Source organism: Sorex araneus, chromosome X (assembly GCF_027595985.1).
Source record: "Sorex araneus isolate mSorAra2 chromosome X, mSorAra2.pri, whole genome shotgun sequence".
Classification (NCBI taxonomy): Eukaryota; Metazoa; Chordata; class Mammalia; order Eulipotyphla; family Soricidae; genus Sorex; species Sorex araneus.
The window spans coordinates 163491750-163506114 of NC_073313.1; the positions used below are offsets into that span (position 1 = coordinate 163491750).

Consider the following 14365-nt stretch of genomic DNA (forward strand, 5'->3'; position numbering starts at 1 on the left):
TAAAGGAAGCCAACCCAATATTTAAAATGCCCAGAAACTGAGGCCAGAGAGCTAGTACAGTAGTGTGGGCGTTTGCCTTGCACGCGGCTGACCTGGGTTCGACCCCCGGCCTCCTATGGTGCCCTGACAACCCTGAGGAATAATTCCTGAGTGCAGAGCCAGGAGGAACCCCTGAGCACCACCTGGTGTGACCCCAAAAACCTCCCTGACCCCCCAAAAAAGACGAGCAATGTGTCAATGAGTTGTCACTGTCACTGTTGTCCCATTGCTCATTGATTTGCTCAAGCGGGCGCCAGTCACGTCTCCATGGTGAGACTTGCTGTGACTGTGTTTGGCATCTCGAATACACCACGGGGAGCTTGCCAGGCTCTGCCGATGTGCCAATGAGTTAGACTCTATAATTCTGTCCTGAATGCAGAACACAGAAACTTTTAGGTGTTGATAAAAGATTAAACTGAAGGGAGGAAAAAAAATGATGGGCTTATAAGAGCACATTTTCATAGAAACTCTTTTTAATGTTTTCCTTGTTTAGAGCATTCACGGGAAACCACAGCCTGTCCAAACTGTTGAATCCAGGAGAAAAGATGATTCGCGGCCAGTCTGCCGTGGCTGGGAAGGAAACATCATCACGTCTTCTTCGCAAAAACAAGCGGGCATCACGCCGACAGGACCCCCAGCCTGGAAAACCTGGGCGTCTCTTTCTTAGGACAGTCTTGGCCTCACCAGCTCTCGCCTCCCCGCAGCCTGGGGTGGGGGGTCCAGGCCCCCGCCCATCACCACATGGCTCGCTGGACCCCCGACAGCAGGCCGTGGTCCGCCAGGTGCCGGAAGACGATGCGGCTGAGTCGCCAGCGCCGTTTCACCCCTCGGGGCCGGGACGTCATGACACAGCGGTTCCTGATGCGCACCGGGCAGCTGTCGCGGGGCAGGGCTGCGATCTCCTCGTCAGCCACCTCCTATGGGGAGCCCACGAGGCTGAGGGTTAGTTTTGACAAAATAGATAAATGTGGGGCTGGAGCGACAGCACAGCGGGGAGGGTGTTGGCCTGGCATGCAGTTAACCCAGGTTCGATTCCCGGCATCTTATAGGGTCTCCTGAGCACTGCCAGGAGTGATTCCTGAGTGCAGAGCCAGGAGTCAGCCCTGAGCATCGCCGGGTGGGACCCAAAAAGTAAAAAAATAATAAAGGTTGGAGGGGCTGTAACAATAGCACAGCGGGGAGGGCATTTGCCTTGCACAAGGCCAACCTGGGTTCGATCCCCAGCATCCCATAGGGTCCCCTGAGCACCGCCAGGAGTGATTCCTGAGTGCAGAGCCAGGAGGAACCCCTGAGCTGAGATCACCGGGTGTGATGCAAAAAAAAAAAAAAAGATAAATTTATATTTATGTTATTTAGATCATGGGCATCTATTTTACTTATTCTGGACATTTCTAAGTCAGGGCCGAGAACCAGAGGAAAAAGGGCTGGCCTCCTCTTCAGCTGGCCGGGAACTTGAACTTTGGCCAGGAAGACCTGAAGGACTGTCACTGTCACTGTCATCCCATTGTTCATCGATTTGCTTGAGTGGGCACCAATCATGTCTCCATGGTGAGACTTGTTGTGACTGTTTTTGGCATCTTGAATACGCCACCGGAAGCTTGCCAGGCTTCCGTGCGGGCGGGATCCTCTTGGTAGCTTGCCGGGCTCTCCTAGAGGGGTGGAGGAATGGAACCCGGGCTGGCAGCATGCAAGGCAATACCCTACTCGCTGTGCTATCGCTCCAACCCAGCAGAGCAGGGCAAAGGCGCTCTAAAGGAGGCCTAAGCATGACGCTGTGGGGCCACCAGCGAAGGACCCCAGTGCCTTGAGGGTTCCAAGACAGATGAAGTGGGGGAGATCAAATCGGGTCAAAGCAGCAGCCTGACTAGGGGTCTCCACGCCCAGGTACTTTCTCACCGCCACGGAATGCTGCGGCTGAAAGGGGAACGTGGAGTAGTTCTAAGCCGCCAAAGGCCAAGGGCAACAGTCTATGCCGACTGGGGCCTCTGATCACGCTCTCCAGAGATGATGAACGGGATCAAAAGGCCCCTGGGCAGGGGCGGGTGGCCGGGCGCTGGTTCCCCCCGGGACCCACCTGGAGGCCTTTGGGGAGGACGGTGTTCTTCCGGAGGGCGTTGATACGCAGCCGCTCGTCCGCATACTCAAACGCCATCTTCCGTCTCTTCACGTCCCGTAACATTTTCCAGTCGACGTAGTAACTGCGAACTTGTTCTGCGGCTGATGCTGGGACCACCTAGGGGACCGCCACAGGCAGCAGCGAGGACAGTCAGGCTCCAAGTACCAAGCCCTGTTGATCCTCTCTATTGAGGGCTGCTGTGCTTGTGTTTTTGGGCCACGCTGGGCGGTGCTCGGGGCTGACTCCTGGCTCTGTGCTCGGGGGCTGACTCCTGCCTCTGTGCTTGGGGGTGACTCTGGCTCTGTGCTCGGGGCTCACTCCTGGCTCTGTGCTCAGGGCTGACTCCTGCCTCTGTGCTCAGGGCTGACTCCTGCCTCTGTGCTCAGGGCTGACTCCCGGCTCTGTGCTCAGTGATCACTTCTGGCTCTGCACTCAGGGCTGACTCCTGGCTGGCCTCTGGGGACCCTATGGCTCAGGGGGATCCCATGGGGTGCCAGGGATCGAACCTGGGTCAGCTGCGGTCAGGGCCAGCACCCCCCCCCCCAGAACTGTTTTAAAAAAGTGACTGGGGGGGGGGGGTTGGAGGAATGGTATGGAGGTTAAGTCCGGCTGATTCCTATCTTTTCTATGAGACTGAAAATTGGGGTGTGCCTCCAACCGGTGATCTTGGGGGGGCAGCAATTCTCAGCCAGCGGGGCGTTTAGTGGGAGGGAATCTCGGCCGGCGGGGGTGGGGTCGGGGGAGTCGGGATCGGCTGGCGCTCTCCGGGGCCCCGTTTCAGGGGTCAGAGCCCACGCCTTTAGGGAGTCCTAGGGTCACTTTGGCCCCGCCCTTAAGCCCAGGCCCCGCCAGAGGTTCAGTCCCCGCCCCCACGATTCCGGCCAGGCCGTGTGGCCAACCCGGAACCCCGGGGCCCTCCGCTCCCCCCGCCCCCACCCCCGCGCCTGGGGTCTCGCGCTGCAGCCCACCCGCGCCGCCGGGGCGAGAAGCCTCAGGCGCGCTGCCCCTGGTCTCGGGGGGCCCTGCTCTCTGCCCATCTGCAGCCACGCGAGCGGCGGGGGCGCCCTCGCGGGCTGGGGGGCCCCCCCGGGGGCAGAGGAGGGGGCGAGCCGAGGCCTGACCTGCCGCACCTTCCGCAGCAGCGAGCCCCACATGGAGGCCGCCATCTTGCCGGCCGTACGTCACACCGCTGCGACCTGGCGCGTGCCCGCGAGGGGCGGGGCCTGGGCGACGGGGCGGGGCCAGTATCTTAGGGGCGTGGCTAAAGCGGCCCTGGCTCTCCCTAAAGGTGCGGGAAGACGAGTTGCGTTCTCGCGGTATTTAGTGAGACTTGGGAGCGTCCAATCCCGGGGCCCGCTCTGGGTCCGGGTCTGGTCCCGCGCGCCTTGCTCTGCTCTCGCTCGTTGCTCCGCCTTTGTCCCCTCAGCCCGCGCTCTGCCGTGGCCGCGTCCCGGGCTCTCCCCGACCGCTCTGGCCGCTCAGTGCGTCGGCGCCAAGTTCTTGTCCCGCGTTCCTCTGGGCCGCGCGACCTGCTGCCCGTTTGGAGGCTAGGGGTCGCCTCAGACTCTGGGTGTAGCCCCCCAGTTTAGAGACTCAGGGTCACCTCAGACTCTGGGATTAGCTTCACACTTAGAGATTAGGGGTCGCCTCAGAGTCTGGAAGTATTCCCCCGTTTAGAGACTAGCGCCACCTCAGACTCTGGGAGTAGCCCCCTGCTTGGAGACTAGAGTCGCCTCAGACTGGTTGTAGACCCCCATTTAGAGACTAGGGGTCGCTTCAGACTCTGGGAGTAGCTCCCTACTTAGAGACTAGCGTCACCTCAAACCCTGGGAGTAGCCCCCCACTAGGGCGCGTGGTGCAGGTCCCTGCTGCACGGGTTTCTATTACATATATATATATATATATATATGCGTATATATATACACACACAAGGTTTAAGGCTGTATATAATTATGTTACATATCATATATTTTAGGTTTTACCTATACGTATATTTGGGAGCTTCAGGTGCAAAGTCCTTACAGCATTTTGCTTTGCCCTTTAAGTGGGCGTGAGGCCAGTTGAGTTTCCCCGTCTTTCAAAGCAGTGGGGAAAGCCACGCACTGTCTATTAAATAACTGAATAAAATGAATAGTATAAATAACTAAAACGGAGACGAACTGTTTATTCATGTATTTAATAAACAGTACACACCGAGGACACAGGCGGCTAGCAGCACTGGGCGCGAGGCCCCCGTGCGTTTTAATTGTTCCTTGAAGACCCCCGTAAGGTCTTTCTCTCCTAGCCGGGAACCTGAGGAGGGCGAGTCCCCCAAACCCCATCCCCGAGTCCCCGCAACCCCATCCCCGGGGAAAAGGGAAGGAGGTGCAGAGTGCCGTGGGGCCTGTAGTTTGCTGACTCAGGCATGCTGGGAGCATGGTGGCAGTTGACAGCCCAGAGGAGCACCAGCTCCACCTCTCAGTGGGTGCAGGAGTTCAGCAGGTGCATGAAGTCCACCAAGGCCTCTTGGAACTGGAACCTTCTGGAAGCCTCCAGGAAGTGCTCCGGGCCTCTTCCCAAAGGCGCAGGTTCATGGTGACACCACGTGTGCTGAGGACACCAGCGGACCTGCTGCGAGGGACAGCCTGAGGCTTTGTGGGCGCAGAGCTGGAAGTTTCCGCACCAGCGTCAGGTAGGCGGTGATGACTCCTGTCGTCCTCAGCTGCCCCAGATTGCACCCCAGGTGGGCGAGCCGGGTGCGTCCTCACGCAGGAAGTCTAATTGGAAAAGGTACTTTGAGTTCGCAATGTAAAGTGACATGCACCCTCCCCCACCCCACCCCCCGGTTAGACATGGCTGGGCCACCCGAACCACCGCCCCAGCCCTTTATCTCCTGGACATAAACTGAGGAGCATGAGCCAAGCAGGCCCCGTCCTGGCCCTGGCCTGTCTGCGCGTTCCCCTGGAGATCTCTCCGGCCCGCGGAGAGACAGCAGTGGAAAGCGCTCCTAATTGGGTGGGTTCCGTGAGCGGTTCCGACCTGAAATAAAACTAGTGAGGATAATAAATAGGGGGCCCAAGACGACACATGCCGATCAAGGGCAACTTTATTAACTGCCATGCTGGTTTTATACTTTTCTTAGCAGGGGGTTGGTACATAAGTTGTCAATCATCAGGGAAGTGTCTTCTCAGACCAAATAAGGAAAGGTTCGGGGTGTATTAGGTGGGCTTACAACATTCTTCAAGAGTAGATTGAGAAATAGTGGGGAGAGGAAGGCAAGGGTTTATCTGGCAGGAGCATCTGGCAGGAGGAATGCACAAGGTAGAGGAAGGTATTCTACTTTAGGGCTTTATGGGGTCTCTTAGTTAACTGCCCTGGGCTACTTTTACCTCTTGAGTTTGGCTATTTCCTTTGTCACAAGGGCACCTGTGCCTCAGGTCAAGCAAAGCTGGTAATGGAATTTTCCGGTTTGTCCAGGGTAAAGGTTTCGGGGTCCTCTTTTGTTCAGGGTCCTGAGCAGTCCCCAACATCTCCCCCCTTTTTCTATTATAATAATGAGCGAGTGGGTGGAGTGCCTGTCTTAGGTTACTTGGTGGGCTCCCAGTTCTGGACATGGCAGTGACCAAAAAAGGTTAGAAAAATGTGTGCACGACTCTAGGTGGTGCCATGTTCGCACCCAGATACTGGCACCAAGCTATCCCCGTCTTAGGCATTTCCACAGCCGGGAACAGAGTGAGCGGGGGCGGTATGCCAGGTACTCAGGTGCTCGAACTCCGCAAAGCTCAGGGGCTGAAGTGTGGGCTTTTCCAAGTTATCCAGCCCTTCGGGGTCGTGTTGGGAGAGCTGCTGAGAGTGGACCTGTACTGAACGTTTGGTTGCCTCATCAACCTGGTTCTTAATGAAATTTATGAGTCGGCGGAATGCCCATGGGCCAAAGGAAACTAGCAGTAAGAACCCAATGAAGGGTCCAAGGAGGCTAGGCAACAGGGTCGAGAGCCAGGGTGAGGTGGAGAACCAATTTTTATACCAAGATTCCTCCTGGTCTCTCAATCTTTTACTTTCCTCTAAGTTTTCTTTCACTCGTCTAATGCTATCCTTAACTAGCCCAAGCTTATCTTTAAAGAAACAGCATTCCTCCTAAAGAGCGGCACATACTCCCCCCTCTCTCAAAAAGGCCAGGTCAGGGCTGTGTCTGTTAAGGTGGACGACCTCAGCCAGAGAGCCAACAGTGTCAGTTAGGTATAGAAGGCCCTATTTAAGTTTTCGGACATCAGCCTCCACAGCAAGGGACAGTTGGTGGAAGTTTTCCTGAGAGGAGATAAGGGAGTAGATGCCCGTACCGGTGCCTGTAGCACCCAGACCGAGAAGGAGGGCAAAGGTGATGGCAGTAACAGGCTCAGGGCGGTGGTGCAGGAGAGAGGAAGAAGGGGAGAAGAGCAGGGCATCGGCAGGGCGAACTGTGAGGCGTGGCAAAAGCAGAACCAAAATGCAGTAATCGCTATGTGCCAAAAAGGCAGAGGTAACAATGTGAGGAGTCAGGCCAGAGGAACAGGCAAAGTAGGTATCAGCGGGGGCCACGACGTAGGAAGGATAGAGGGTGGCATTAACGTGGAGGGAGGAATTGGATATAACAAGAGTCTGGTTGCAAACGGGTACTAAATCATACGGGGGGAGCATATTGGGCCCCAACAGGCAAAGTCCGGATCCCACCACATGTCCCAAAGTCAATCGGTGCGTGGGCCCCACTTCCCAGCGGAGTTCGTTGGCGTCAGAGACGTTCAATGGAGAGCCGAGGACAGCAATGCCTTCGTAGAATGGCGGTTGAGAGGAGTAGCAGATCCAGCATTGGTCATGGGCGGGGTCGGTGATGGCGGCAGCAGAGGCGTTGACCATATCCAGGATGAGCTGAGAAGAGGGTGCTGGACCCGCAGGCAGAGTAGGACGGAAGAAGGATGTGGGTGGCGGGGACCCGGAGGGCGCCGGTGGGTAGGGACGGAGGGCAGGGGGGGCGATGATGGTGAAAGGCGTTGTTGGGACCCAAGGAAATAGGGTGTGAGGAGAGGGCAGTTTTTAGAAGGCGAAGGGAGAAGTTGAAGCCTTTATCGTAGCCGAGGTGATACAGGCGAAGAGCCCAGGGCAAAGTATCGGACCAGGGATGCCGTTAGCCAGCAGAAGTGAATTGGATGGTGAGGAAATTTCACGCACGGTTGCAATCGACAGAGGGCCTGTGAGGTGCTCATCGGATCGTGATAAAGTCCCAGGGGGAGGAAGGTTCCCTATAGGTGTCACCTGTGGTCTCGCAGCCCCAGGTGGCACAAAAAAAAATCAGGGCGATCGCCACAAGTGCGGGCAAGAGAGGGGTTATGTTGTAGCCTATGGCGGCGGCCAGGGCAAACGTAGATGGGGTCAGAAAGAAGTTTCTGGCGGTGGAGGCGGGCGGAGCAGCCAGAAATGACGCTATGGCCAGGAACGGCTTTGGGCGCGCGACCGCCAGCGTAATCAGGGAGAGACCAGAAACTGCTGGGCATTGGGAGGGCGCAGAGGTCAACCCAGAGCTCGGGCCAGGGTGTAGTGGAAGCAAAGTGGAAGTGGAATTGACAACATCGCCCGCTTCATTAAGGACTTGTCAAGTAAAATTAAAAATCTGGGAGGAAACAAGGGAGGTACCCAAAAAAAGGAGGGGGGCTAAAAATCAGAAGGAGATGGGGAAAGGGGAGATAAGGGGGCAGGGGAGGTGGAAGCATGAGCCCCGTCATGGTGGACAGGAGAGTCGGGGGTCACGGCGTCCTGGGCAGGGTCAGCGAGGTCGCGAACCGCAGCAGTCAGGTCGGCAGGACCTTGTGGGTTGTGGAGTCTGGGTCAGTACCAGGAGGATGAAGTTTACTCCAGATGAAGCCATAGCAGGACCAGGAGTACATTAGTAGGTGTTATCTGTTAAAATATAAGCATAGACTTCTCCTCCTACAAGGAGGTTTCCCACTATTTCTTTTGTGTGTTCTAATGCAAATATAAGAATCAATTGTTTCCCAAGCCCTTTCTCATTCACAAAGTTGCAAGAACCAGATACTTGGAAGAGTCAAAAAACTGGATTAGCAAGTCTTATCTGCTGGGCAAAAGTGTGATTAGAATTCACTGTTGAGGAGGGTCTGCATTTTCCAGTCTGACTGGGGCAGAGCTGGGAATGCTGGGGGGGGGGGGTAGATCCAGGGAAATCTTTAAAAACTCTCACTCCTTATGACCCTGAGCTAAGTAGCTTAAAAAAAAATTTTTTTTTTTTGTTATCTCAAATCAAATAAAACACTGGTAGGACAAGTTTTGCAACCAATTTTAGAACTCCAAAAAACTCATGTTTTAACTAAACCATTACTCTTCGAACCTGTTTTTACTACAATTATTTCAGCTCACATTCTAATGCAGATGTATATGTACATTGACACAACAGCATAAGACCTTTAAACCATCAATTTTCATGAAACATGAGTAAATCTTCTTTGGCTTAAGTTCAACAGTTTTTGTACCTTAGTTCAAATCATGAGCTTTCTAACTTTATCAATTCCACAATACAAGCATGCTGTCAAACACAGAAAGAGCCCTTCGGGTATTTATATATATGTATATATATATATATATATATATATATATTTTAACCAAACTTCGATAATAGCATAGAAAAAAAAATTTTGACTATCAAATGTCTATGGAACACAAGTAACTTTGTTTATTTTGAAGGTTTCTGTACCTTTGTTGTTTGAAAAACAGCTAAATTCCTCATTAAAATTGGCTGAGGCTTGTAAGATATAGCCTTGCACTCTCTGAATTCTTATTTCACTTTTAGTTTTCTGGCTCTAGCTCTGTAGCTTTTTCTAGATAGTACAGATACTGGAATTCAAAAGAATTTCAATTGGTAATAACTATTAATGTTCTTCCAATAAAAAATTTAGACTAAAAATTTCAATTTCATTGTAGGCGCCATATTCTAATTAGAAATCTTTGTTTAAACCTGGTCTAACAGGTTCCAAAATCACATAGATCCTTTAAATTGCTGAACTGCATATCACCCTGATCTCTTGAGATGATCCTGTTTTCCCCAGGCCTAATTTTTACCACTGATTCCCACTCTGGCTCCAGCACTCAAGTGTTCCACATAGAGAGACAGACAGACAGACAAACAGACAGACAATAAGTTCACTAAAAACACCACATGTACATGTGCACACATCTGCAGTTGATCTATGGATCTGACCCTTCAGAAATGGCAGGGAAAAAACTGATAGACTGAGAAAGGAAGGAACAAGTCCCCAGGGCAAAGTTAAGCCCTGTCGGCCGATTGGGAACATTGCTCCCCGTTTCTCTGCCCGATCAGCCAGTTTCCTGCTTGTTAAGAATGGGTCAAGAAAGCGCTTTTGTTGATATAAGCCGGCAAAACAATCCATGACAAAGTTGTTGAAACCTAAGATGTCAGATGTCACAATTTTAAGATCAAGACTACTTCTGAGGTGGATAGACCACCTTAGCGACACTCTGTTTCATTCCTGATATTATTAAACACTCAACCACATGATCTTGCATTTTCCTGACTTCTCTGCTGATAATAATAAGCATAACTAAGAGAAATATAATGAGACAAATATACACACACACTAAAGGCACACGCACAAATCACACTCCTGCACTCATTTGGACCGGTCCTCTTTCATTCCGGTGCGCACCCCACGCACCACATTCACACAGAAATTCTTAAACCTGCCCTACGGGCGTCCACATTACCTTTGGTCTTGTCCCCCTGACAATGGGGTTGCTCCAATGTACATTGGGCTCTTTCTAATTAGAAGCTAGCAAACTAGAGGCAAAGCAGGGGTGATCATCAGGATGCAAGGGAATTGAGAAAAAGCAGTCTTTTAAATCGAGTACTGTCTTACACATTTCTGAAGGAATGGCTGCTGGGGACGGCAGTCCAGGTTGAAGTACCCCAAAAATGATCATGGTATTATTTACTGCTCATAGATCCCGTAGCAGTCACCAACTGCAAATTTTTTTTTTTTTTAGGTGTGTTCCAGGGAGAGGGGTGGCAATATAAAAGCTATCTGTATAAAGATTAAAGGGTTGAGGGGTCGAGGCAAATAATTTGGACACGGCAGCAAGTTCAAAACCAAGGAAAAGCTGGGGAGGGTGCATCTGTATTATCCTAGGAAATGCGGAAACCCTTGTGTTACAGCGTCTGAGTCAGACGCTGCGCAGCCGAGTGAAGCAGGTCAGCGGCTGCACTGGCCAAGAGGATGTCGTCCATGTAACGAACAAAGTAAAAGGAGGGATAAAAGAGCGCAAAAAGGGTAAATTATGGAAACAACGTATTTTTGGCAAAGGGTAGGGCTATAGGACATGCCTTGGGGCAGGACTTTCCAATGGAAGTGAGGGCTGGGGCCCAGCGCAGTTTGTGACAGGGAGAGAAAAGGCAAACCGTTTGCAATCCTCTGGGTGGAGGGGAATGGAGAAAAAGCAATTCTTAAGAATAAGGACAATCTTAGAGCTGCCGTGGGGAATAGCCGACGGGCAAGGGAGGCCAGGCTGGGTGGCGACTATGGGGATCATAGTTTTATTTATTTCCCGGAGGTCATGGAGGAGCCTCCAGTCACCGGATTTCTTTTTTTAATCACAAAAATGGGGGTGGGGTGCCGGGCTGTACCTGCACTAACAACTTGGCGGCCTGTAATTTTTCAATGGGAAGGGCCCTTGGTGTCAATTAGTAAAAAGCCCATTTGTGAGAGAATATCCCTGCCCCAGATATTGACAGGGAGCCCAGGCAGAACATAAGGGCATACAGTCCCGGATTTGCCCTCCTCGGTGCGCCAATCAAGTGCGGACAAACTTAACATAGGGTTTTGGGATTGGCCTGTACCCTGAAGGTGAGTCAGCGAGGAGGTGAGGGGCCACTCTTTTGGCCAGTCTTTTTTGGCAATGATCGTTACATCTGCACCAATGTCAATCAGACCCGAAAGCTCCTTCCCGTTGATTTCTAAAGTCATCATGCCCTTGTCCGGGGGCAGGGATTCGGGTCTCGGAGGGGAGGGATCAGAAGCAACAGTAGGAAGGTCCGAGATGGATTGGGCGCGAGAGGCGGCGCGGGAACAGTCCCTGGAGACCACCTCTAAGCGCTCTTGGGCCGTGCTAATAATCTGGGCCGAACGGGGGTTGTCGTGGACACTAGTGATAATGGATTTGAGGAGCAACCAGTATTGGAGCATAAATCTTTTGTCAGCCTCCGACCCTTTAGAAGCAAAAAAGGAAGTGAGCTCGAGCCTACCCGCTCCCAAGAAACACAATTGATAGTGGGACAAGTAACAACAAACCAGGAACAAATCTTGTGAACAAAAAGGAGGAACTTTAAAATAACCCTATTCCTAACCTCGAGATGTCTATCACGCAATTCTTCTGAATGCCTTTAATAAATCCAGCCTCCTGGCTAACACGGGACCCCATCTTTAAGAGGGGTGGATGGGACGGCGGTGGAAAGGTACCTTATTAGACTAACCCAGCTCTGCGTCGCCCTAGAGGGAGTACCTGACGTCTTACGAGTGGCTCCGGACTCGTCGCTCTGCCGTCCGATCGGTGACCTTTCTCACGAATCCACGCTGGGCGCCAGTTGCGCTTTCCCCTGGAGATCTCTCCGGCCCGCGGAGAGACAACAGTGGAAAGCGCTCCTAATTGGGTGGGTTCCGTGAGCGGTTCCGACCTGAAATAAAACTAGTGAGGATAATAAATAGGGGGCCCAAGACGACACATGCCGATCAAGGGCAACTTTATTAACTGCCACGCTGGTTTTATACTTTTCTTAGCAGGGGGTTGGTACATAAGTTGTCAATCATCAGGGAAGTGTCTTCTCAGACCAAATAAGGAAAGGTTCGGGGTGTATTAGGTGGGCTTACAACATTCTTCAAGAGTAGATTGAGAAATAGTGGGGAGAGGAAGGCAAGGGTTTATCTGGCAGGAGCATCTGGCAGGAGGAATGCACAAGGTAGAGGAAGGTATTCTACTTTAGGGCTTTATGGGGTCTCTTAGTTAACTGCCCTGGGCTACTTTTACCTCTTGAGTTTGGCTATTTCCTTTGTCACAAGGGCACCTGTGCCTCAGGTCAAGCAAAGCTGGTAATGGAATTTTCCGGTTTGTCCAGGGTAAAGGTTTCGGGGTCCTCTTTTGTTCAGGGTCCTGAGCAGTCCCCAACACCTGTCCACCCCGGGGCCCGGCTGCTTCCTGCCTCCGAGTTCCAGAACTCCGAGTGGAATTCTTTGCTCGCTCTCTGATGCTTTGTGTTAGGGGCTGCACCTGGGTTGCTCGTGGCTGGGTGCTGGGGGTGGAGCCTGACTCCAGCCCTCTTGTCAGTTAATTTCATCGGATTGTCCTCAGGTGTCCCCCTGTCAGTATGTCGCATGTGTCAGTACGTTCTGTGGTGGAAAAATAACTCAGTGGTTCGGGTAGAAGGCTGGCTTTGCAGCTTCTTTTCGGCAATTGTGAATAACGCAACTGTGAGCGTCTCAGACAACAGGGGTTTCCCCTGAGGCGTTTCGTCAGTGGAAGAGGCTGGCGAAGTCACTTCATGAGTGATCCTCTGTGAGATGGAGCGGACTCCAACCAATATCCTCTTTAATTAGGTTAGCCTTGGAAAGATTCCTCCCGAGGGCTCCTACTCGTGGATGGAAATTCTAGGACTGGGAGACCTGCCATCATTCATTCATTCATTGATTCCTCATATATATATATATATATACACACACACACATATGTACATATATATACATACACGCTATATGTATATGTACACATCTATGTGTGTGTATGTACATATACACACATATAGTATATATGTGTGTGTATGTGTGTGTGTGTGTAGCATTGTCATCCCGTTGTTCATCAGTTTGCTCAAGCGGGCACCAGTCACGTCTCCATGGTGACACTTGTGGTGACTGTGTTTGGCATATCAAATACACCACGGGGAGCTTGCCAGGCTCTGCCATGCGGGCGGGATACTCTTGGTAGCTTGCTGGGCTCTCCGAGAGGGACAGAAAAATCGAACCCGGGTCGGCCGCGTGCAAGGCAAACGCCCTATTCGCTGTGCTGTCGCTCTAGCCCATATACATGTGTGTATACATACATACATATACATATATGTATAGTGTCTGGTTCATTCTGCTGTCGTGTATGTCAGATAGGGTCACAGAAAAAGAAAAGTCTTGCTCTTGGGGCTGGAGAGATAGCACATGGCTAATCCGGGTTCGATCCCCGGCATCCCCTAGGGTCCCCGGAGCACCGCCAGGAGTGATTCCTGAGTGCAGAGCCAGGAGGAACCCCTGAGCATCGCCGGGTGGGACCCAAAAACAAAAGAGAGAAAAAAAAACTGTTCTTCTGACACTTACCATTGATTCCTAAATTCCCAGTGAAAATGCCCTTGGTTTTCCTGCCCAGTCTTGTCTTTTTTTTTTCTTTTTGGGTCACACCTGGCAATGCAGAAGAGTCATTCCTGGCTCATGCACTCAGGAATTACCCCTGGCGGTGATCAGGGGACCCTATGGGATGCTGGGATTCGAACCCGTGCAAGGCAAATGCCCTACCCGCTGTGCTATCGCTCCAGCCCCACCAGGTCTTGTCTTTTGGAGGCACAAGTGGCTCTTTGGTTGGTGACCAGAGTAAGATCACAGAGTTGGTGCTTTGGGATGTCATGGCGAGAGGCTGGTCGAAGGGGGTTGATTCTGGGCCAACGGAACAACCAGGATGGTTGTGCAGGCTTGAGGCCCGGTGAGGCTGCAGGACGGTCATGCTCCCAGAGCTTACCTGGGGCAGGGCCTCTGCAGGAGTGACCGGGACAGCATCCTGACCGCTCACAAAATTCCGATTGACAAACACGTGGGAATTGGTTCATGCATAGATTTCATGCAATGTCGGTCAATACGCCGATGGAATTTAATAACAAAATAATTCTAAATCCATCTCTATATAAGTGTAACTAAATTATACAAGTATCTTTAAAGCCAAATGTATGTTTACCACTGAATATATATGAATAAATAGGATGGGACGAGGGAAGAAAGTTTCAAGTTTGAAAAAGTAAAACCGATCATTCCAACAATGTATGTTACAAAGCCATTGTGATTGCATTCATTGTGAGCCCCAAATCGGCAGGTAGGACAGGTCAAAAAGAAGCCTCAGGGGGGCCAGAGCGATAGCACAGCAGGGAGGGCA

The 14365-nt window shown here is 52.0% G+C and overlaps 2 protein-coding genes across 3 annotated transcripts in view; one reads left to right on the forward strand and one right to left on the reverse strand.

Annotated features, from left to right (window-relative positions):
* Window positions 1-494: 494 nt before the first annotated feature.
* On the reverse strand, window positions 495-3382 carry MRPS14 (mitochondrial ribosomal protein S14). Of its 2 annotated transcripts, none has more exons than XM_055120195.1 (3): window positions 3286-3382; window positions 2114-2272; window positions 495-956 (listed from the first exon to the last, which is right to left on the reverse strand). In XM_055120195.1, the coding sequence occupies exons 1-3, from the start codon at window positions 3319-3321 to the stop codon at window positions 774-776; spliced, it is 378 nt and encodes a 125-aa protein (XP_054976170.1). In that variant the 5' UTR covers window positions 3322-3382; the 3' UTR covers window positions 495-773. The 2 variants fall into 2 exon arrangements, with proteins under 2 accessions (XP_054976170.1, XP_004613877.1); XM_004613820.2 differs by having other exon boundaries at window positions 3277-3374.
* Window positions 3383-7876: 4494 nt separating this feature from the next.
* TNN (tenascin N) overlaps window positions 7877-14365 on the forward strand; it is a 47997-nt gene continuing 41508 nt past the window's right edge. The window contains exons 1-2 of the mRNA XM_055121216.1: window positions 7877-7960; window positions 10350-10464. Of these exons, the coding sequence (XP_054977191.1) occupies window positions 7877-7960; window positions 10350-10464 (199 nt within the window). The remainder of the gene's footprint in view (window positions 7961-10349; window positions 10465-14365) is intronic.

What these genes read in the sequence shown, in the direction of transcription:
- MRPS14 (XM_004613820.2), bottom strand. Translation starts at nt 3,321, where the DNA reads ATGGCGGCCTCCATGTGGGGCTCGCTGCTGCGGAAGGTGCGGCAG. An exon ending in TGCTGCGGAAGGTGCGGCAG is followed by an intron (nt 2,273 to 3,276) that starts GTCAGGCCTCGG and finishes GCGGTCCCCTAG; the next exon opens with GTGGTCCCAGCATCAGCCGC. An exon ending in TCCTCCCCAAAGGCCTCCAG is followed by an intron (nt 957 to 2,113) that starts GTGGGTCCCGGG and finishes GGCTCCCCATAG; the next exon opens with GAGGTGGCTGACGAGGAGAT.